Consider the following 7,571-nt stretch of genomic DNA (forward strand, 5'->3'; position numbering starts at 1 on the left):
ATTCATATACCACAGCTTGTTCAGCCATTCCCCAATTGATGGGCATCCCCTCAATTTCTAATTCTTGGCCACCACAAAAAGAGCTGCTAGAAATATTTTTGTAAATGTGGGTCCTTTTCTCATTTTTATGATCTCTTTGGGATACAGACCTAGAAGTGGTATTGCTGGATCAAAGGGTATGTAGTTTGATAGCCCTTTGGGCATAGTTCGAAATTACTCTCCAGAATGGTTGATCAGTTCACAACTCCACCAACAATGCATTAGTGTTCCAATGTTCCTATATCTTCTCCAACATTTATCATTTTCCTGTTTTGTCATGTTAGGCAATCTGATAAGTGTGATGTGGTACCTCAGAGTTGTTTTGATTTTTATTTCTCTAATCAATAATGATTTGGAGCATTTTTTCACATTTTTCACAGTTATCCACATAAAGATAACTTTAATTTGTTCATCTGAAAACTGCCTGTTCTTATCTTTTGACCATTTATCCTTGATAATTTCTTGAAAGATGATGTCTAGGATCTTTTTTCGATCATGACCTTCAGATAGTCCGATAATTTTTAAATAATCTTTCCTGGATCTATTTTCCAGGTTAGTTGTTTTTCCAGTGAGATATTTCACTTTGTCTTCTATTTCTTCATTCTTTTGGTTTTGTTGTATTGTTTCTTGATTTCTCATAAAGCCATTAGCTTCCAATTGCTCCATTCTAATTTTTAAGGAATTATTTTCCTCAGTGAGCTTTTGGACTTTCTTTTGCATTTGGCCAATTTTGCCTTTTAAGGCATTCTTCTTCTCATCGACTTTTTGGAGCTCTTTTGCCATTCGGCCTAGTCTGCTTTTTAAGGTGTTATTTTCTTGTGTCTCCTTTACCAAGTTGTTGGTTTATCATAATTTTCTTACATCATTTCTCTTCCCAATTTTTCTCTACTTCTCTTACTTGATTTTCAAAATCCTTTTTGAGTTCTCCCATGGCCTGAGACCAATTCATATTTTTCTTGGAAGCTTTGGATGTAGGAGCTTTGATCTTGTCTTCTTCTGAGTATGTGTTTTGATCATCTTTGTCACTATAGTAACTTTCTATAGTCAGAGTTTTTCCTGTTGTTTGCTCAGTTTTCCTAGTCTATTACTTGACTTTCAACTCTTTGTTAAAGTAGGGCTCTGCTTCCAGGGTGGAGGGTGCACGGTTCAAAGTTTCAGGAGTTTTATGTAGCTGTTTTCCGAGAGGTCTAGGAACCTAAGTCCCTACTTGGTACTGAGGTCACCCTATGTCAGACCCTAGAGTTACTGCTACAGAAGGGAATCAGCAGCCCCTCTCCCCGTGGAGCAGGCATGACTGGCGCTGTTAGGGAGAAGGCAGGAAAGGCATCATGGAGAAGGTGTTGCTTGGGCTGACTTGTGTAAAAAACAGGTATTCCAAGAGGAAGCAATAAGGGGAGAGAGGAGCCCACCCATGGAGGTAGTTGATGCAAAGGCGTGGAGGGGGAGATGCCTCTCTTGTGAGGGGCAATTAGAAGATCAGTTTGACAGCAGGGTATGAAGGGAAGTAAATGGCCAGAGCCTGTGGCAAAGGGCTTTAAATGCTCAACAGAAGCGGATTTAATCCTGGACATAATAGGGAGCCACTGAGATTACGAAGAGAGGGGAAGGACCTGGGCAGATCTGAGCTTGAGGATAATCCCTGACAACCAGATTGGAGTGAGGAGAGATGATTAGGAGGCTTTGGCCCCCAGTGTCCAGGGGGTGTTGGCGGCCTGACAGGGATATTGTGCCCCCCCCCCCAAAAAAAACCTAACGGCCAAAATTGTCCCGAGGGGGGATAAATGGCAGCTTTGTAAGGTAGTGAGATGCCCCTCCCTGGAGGTCTGCAAGCAGAGGCTGCAGCCAGGATACTGTAGCAGGCATTCAGGCATTCAGCTGCACCCAGCCTCCTCTGTGATTCTGGGAACCAAGTGACCACTAGCGGCTTGGTCGACTAAATGTCCTGCCGTCTTCCCCGCCCCCCACCAGAGCCCACGGCCCCACGGGGCACGGCAGCCTCCGGTGCCCATGGCCCCATCACCGCCTCCTTGGAGGACCTGGAGCTCTGGACCCAATTCTACCAGGCCGGCACAGAGATGGTCATCACCAAATCTGGCAGGTGAGGCTGGCTTACTGGCCCCAATGCCGCAGGCAGGTGGAGGATGATGCCATAAAGATCCAAAAGAGCCCTGCGCCCCGAGCTTCAGACAGCCTGGCATCCCAGCAGCGGGCAGGGGCCCCACATAGCCATCTCCATTCCTGTGTCCAATCCCTCCTCTCTGCTCCCACGGGGTCAAGGGTAGGCCCAGGGTCAGGGCTGAGGGCTTGGGGATCATTGTAGCCAGGCTCTGGCCTCTGCCTGAGGCTGGGGTAAGGGATATGGCCTCCCAGGAGTGGTGGCCCTAGAGAGAACTCAAAACTGAGATTCATGAAGACATAACCAGCGGTGGGGAGAGGGTCCTAGGGTGTGGAGCAGATGGAGAAGAGGTGAGAAAAGAGGGTCTGGGCTCCCGCCCCAGCTCTGCCACTCACTGGCAAGTGTGACCCTGGCCTGTGCCTCAGTTTCCTCCTCTGTAAAATGAGGGTCCAAGGATGATGACCCCCAAGGAAGACATCGCATAACTCAGTCTGTGCTATTGGGACTCCCTCCCTCATCCCGGCCGCTTCTTCAGTGGCCCCAGAGATCCCCGTCCTTCCCTGGGCCGGCCTTCTCTTCAGGCTTTCTTGGAGGGAAGCTGCCCCACGATTCCCTTGGAGCCTCCGCCTCCAGCGGGTGATGTCCATCTCTGTCCTTTGTAGGCGGATGTTCCCTCAGTGCAAAATCAGACTCTCCGGCTTGGTCCCCTATTTGAAGTATGTGGTCCTGGCGGATTTTGTGCCAATGGACAACTTCAGGTATAAGGTACCTGTTCTTCCCTGGGGCCTGTCACCCCCTACAGGGTTCTGCAGGAGGGGTGAGCTGGAACCCGGCACACGAGAACCCTGGGAAGGGACCAGAGCTGGGCTTAGGAGACCCAGATCCACATTCTCCCTGAGCTCGTCCCACCCTATCGGGTGCGGGACGTTGGGCAAGCACCTTCTCTGCTCTGGTCTGTTTCCTCTTCTGGGGATGGGGTTCGATGACTCTTTGAGATTTGCTCTAGCTTTTCCCTGCTCCCCACCTGCAAAGGGCAGTGATCCTTCCTGCCTGCTCTCAGCGCGGCCCTTCTGTGTCCTGCAGTGGGCCAAAGACCAGTGGGAGGTGGCGGGCAAGGCCGAGCCGCAGCTCCCTGGCCGCTCCTACATCCACCCGGACTCACCGGCCTACGGCAGCCACTGGATGAAGGAGCCCGTTTCCTTCCACAAAATGAAACTGACCAACAACACCTTGGACCAGCACGGCCATGTAAGCAGAGCCTTCCTCCTCATTCCCCACCTTCCCCATACGTCTCTGTTCCCAGAATTCCCAGAATGGACAAACCAGAAGGAGCCTCTGGTCACCATCTGGCCCCAACCTCTCTCTCTGACCAAGAGTCCCCTCCAAAGCAGTCCCTGAGGAGTAGCCGTCTACCATCTGCTCAAAGCCCTGCAGTGACAAGGAGCTCACTACCTACCGAGGCATCTCAACTGTGCCTGGAGTTCCTTCTTCCCATAGAAGGGAGGGAATGACACGTCCCCACCCAGAGGCTCTCAGAACTTAGGGCTGGAGGAGTGGGCAGCCCACAGTGGGTCCTCTGTCTCCCCAGATCATCCTCCATTCCATGCACCGCTACCAGCCCCGCTTCCTCGTGGTCCAAGCCGACGACCTCTTCAACGTCTGCTGGAATAGCTTCCAAGTCTTCAGCTTCCCCCAGACGGTCTTCATCTCCGTCACGGCCTACCAGAACCAGCAGGTAGCCAGCCTTCCCCGCGGGCCCCCCACGAGGCTCTGCCAGCATGGGCTGATGAAAAGGGCCCTAACCTGCGGTTCTGGAGCACCCGGGAGGGGAGGGGCAGAGCTGAGGATGACGCCCAGGGTCTGGGGCCTGGGGAAGAGGAGGTGGACCATGGGATAGAGCAGATCAGAGAGCACAGGTAGCTTCAATCCAGGGGATAGGAAACCTTTATTAAGGGTCTACAGGAGCCAGAGGCTTCTAGGTGGTGCTGCAGTGGAGAGAGCGCCAGGCCTGGAGTCAGTTCAAATCCAGCCTCAGACCCTTACTAGCTGTGTGATCCTGGGCTAGTCACTTCACCCTGTTTGCCTCAGTTTCCTCATGTGTAAAATAAGCTGGAGAAGGAAATTGCCAACCACTCCAGTACTTCTGCCAAGAAAACCCCAAATGGGCTCATGAGGAGTCAGATATGAGTGAAATGACAACATCTCATGTCTAATCCAGATCTGACCAGGAATTCCCCTACCCCATATGCGCCCAGTGAGTACTGATTCAGCCCCTGCTTAGAGACCTCCAGGGAGAGAGAAGCGGGGAGCCCGAGGCAGCCCACTCCACTCGGGGTCGCTCTGGGGCCAAGCAAAACGAGATGGCCAGCATTAGAAGGCAGCCGTCCTGCCCTGTTCCCCCGTCTTCTCCAGGCTGGCGGTGGACCCTCCTATGTCCTCCATGTCCAGCTTGGGGAGCCCTCAGGTGCCCAGTCCCCTGCTTCTCTCCCCTCTCCGGTCCATAGTTCCCTCGGCTGCATGGGGCTGTCCGTGTCTGACCCCTGCCTTTGCCAGAAGACACACCCTCCTGGCATTGTAAGTCTTCCTGCCCCATGCACTGTTCTGGCTCAGCCTCTGCATACGCACTCTGGTCAAACCAGCCCATTCACTGCCTTGTACAAGTGACGTTCTGGCCTCAGGGACCTTGTCTGGGCTGGTCCAGAAGCCTCAGGGTTCTTGGCCCATAGGGAGCTGGCTCCCCGTCTAGTTCGGGTCTAGACGTAGAACACTTCAGGGCGTCGGTGCTGCGCAGAGGGCCCCTAGTCGGAGTTGGTCAGGGTGAGCTTACAGCCTTGAGCATCATGACAAAATTGACTTTGTTCCTTTGTGAAGATCACCAAACTTAAAATTGACAACAACCCCTTTGCGAAAGGATTCCGGGAACAAGGGAAGAAGCCTAGAAGGTAACTGGGACCCCCTGGCGGGGAGGAGGGGCTTGGAGGAGAGCCCTGCCCAGCCTTTGGGAAAGCCCCCAGTGCCGGCCCCCATCTCTGCCCACACCGAAGGGGCAGGGAACCATCCCCCTCTCTGCTCCTCGTCCCTGCCTCCTATTGAAGGAGAATGACTGAGGAGACCCCATCCCTCGCACAGGGCCCACAGACTCAGCCCGGCCCAGGGGCGGAAGAGGAAAAGGCTTGAGGAACTCGCTTCTAACCCCGAGGCCAAGAAATCTGGTAAGAGGAGGAAGGAAGCGATCTGGGAGGAGGGGGAGGACAGGAGAGCAAAGTCTGTCCTGTCCTGTCCTGTCCCAGGAAAGGGAGGCTTCAGGAGACCTGGGGCAGGTTCATTTGGGCAGGAAGTGGGGAATGGAAGTACGGAAACTGAGGCACCAAGGAACTTTGCATGGGGGACCTGTCTCGCGGGCTCTGGCCCCGCTGCCTGAGGGCAGTCCTGGGTCAGTGGGCACTGAGCTGGGCTCCCTTCCTCTTCCCTGTCCCTCTGGGTAGGTCTGACCAAGGATGACACTGTGGAGGTCCAGGGCAGTGCCAGCCCTGGGCCGGTCAGCCGCAGGTACTCCCCCTTCTGGGAGCCCCTAGGGCTCTCCAGGGCCTCAGCGCCAGCAGACCAGAGGGAAGAGACGGCAAGAGAAGCAGCAGGGCCCAGCCCTGGGGTGGGTACACCTTACCCTGCCTACAGGTGAGCTCCACTCCCAGAGAAAAGGGTGATGCTCGCCTCATCCCCTTCCTCCAGCACCAATGGCAGCCTACAGATCCCCGGGGAGGCAGGACAGGTTGGGGGGCAGGGTTCTCTGCTTTGGGCATTTACAGACACGGAAATAGTAATAGCAACTGTGGTAAGGTGGAAAGTGTTTGACTCGGAATCCAAAGGACCTGGGTTTGAATCCTGCCTCAGATGCCTCCTGGCTATGTGACCTCAACCACTTGGTCAAAATGAGGGAATTTGATGCCATTTAACGAACCCGGAGGGCACTGGCCTTGCAGTCAGGAGGCGCCCGGGGTGGACCCCATGGCGCGCAGTCGGAGGGTGGGCCCTGGAGAACAGCCAGGTTCTACACGAGGCCACCAGGTGAGTGGTGAGGCCGTGGGCAGAAACGGGGAGCCAAGGGGGAGGGGCAGCGGGGAAGGGAAAGGCCTGGGCTTGGTCGTGGACCTGGCAGGTGCAGGTATCCTGCAGGCCCGGCCATTGTGAGGGACATTTAAGGGACTGAAGAGAACAGGACCTTGACGGACACTGAGGCCGAACAAAGAAACATTTATTAAGCGCCTACTGCATGCCAGGCGCTGGGGATACAGTTAATAACACGGACAACAGTCCCTGTCCTCAAAGAGCTTATGATCTAACAGGAGGAGGACGCCCACACCCAGGAAGAGGCAGGAAGAGGTCGGGGTAGCCGCCAACCTCCTCGTTTTGCAGTGGAGGAAACTGAGGCCCAGGGACCTTAGATGACTGCCCCAGGCCTGAGGCAGGATTTGAACCCAGTCTCCCTGATTCCTCTCCACTATCCTGGGCTTCCCCTTCACTGAGAGGGCTCCAAGCTAGGGGAGGGGAGAAGATCTGAGGGGAAGCGGGACGCTCAGCAGGGCTGACGCTGACGTTCTGAAGCCGAGGGGTGCAGGCCTGGGGATTCGACCAGGGGGAGGCCGTTGGAGAGCAGATTCAGAAGCCCCAGGGAGGGACCAGGGCCCCTGGCCTTCTGCCCCTCCGGCCTCCTCCCCAGAGAAGGGGAGGAGACAATGGGCCTGCACTTGGACCGAAGGTGCTTAGAAGAAAAGATTCGATCCAACTTACGCTGAATGCTCGAGGCAGTGGGTAGAGCACTGGGTTCCTGCTCAGGAAGACCTGAGTTCAGATCCTGCCTTAGATACTTAGCAGCTGTGTGATCCTGGGCAAGTCACTTCATTTCTGTCTGCCTCAGTTTCCTCATCTTGAAAACAGGGCTCATAATAGCATCTGCCTTCTGGGGTTGTTGTGAGGACCAGAGGAGATCTTGTTTGTAAAGTGCTCTGCACGCGTCAAGTGCCATAAATGATTGTGATGGGGCGCAAAGCCGTGCTGGGATCATGGAATGGCCAACAATGCAGGGGCCTTCCCTCCAGAAGCTTCCAGTCTGGGGGCAGGGAAGGGTGCTCACACGTGTCTGAGGGAGAGATGAGGATGCTGAGATAGAGGGAGGGGGTGACCAGGGGCAGGGGGCTCGGGGGGTGTCTCAGGAGGGTCTCTCAGGAAGGTCTCTCAGGGTCTCTCAGGAAGGTCTCTCAGGAGGGTCTCAGGAAGGTCTCTCAGGGTCTCTCAGGAGGGTCTCTGAGGAAGGTCTCTCAGGGTCTCTCAGGAAGGTCTCTCAGGGTCTCTCAGGAGGGTCTCTCCAGAAGGTCTCTCAGGAGGGTCTCTCAGGGTGTCTCAGGAAGGTCTCTCAGGG

At 54.6% G+C, this 7,571-nt stretch overlaps 1 protein-coding gene across 1 annotated transcript; it reads left to right on the forward strand.

The window, feature by feature from the left end:
* Window positions 1-2,821: 2,821 nt before the first annotated feature.
* Window positions 2,822-5,332, forward strand: LOC114032252 (T-box-containing protein TBX6L-like). The gene is made up of 4 exons (XM_027847496.1): window positions 2,822-3,403; window positions 3,744-3,890; window positions 5,027-5,097; window positions 5,251-5,332. Exons 1-4 carry the CDS (start codon window positions 2,822-2,824, stop codon window positions 5,330-5,332), a joined length of 882 nt encoding a protein of 293 aa, XP_027703297.1.
* The last annotated feature ends 2,239 nt before the right edge of the window (window positions 5,333-7,571 follow it).

The sequence above is a fragment of the Vombatus ursinus genome, unplaced genomic scaffold (assembly GCF_900497805.2).
Source record: "Vombatus ursinus unplaced genomic scaffold, bare-nosed wombat genome assembly UNPS02015411.1, whole genome shotgun sequence".
NCBI classification, from domain to species: Eukaryota; Metazoa; Chordata; class Mammalia; order Diprotodontia; family Vombatidae; genus Vombatus; species Vombatus ursinus.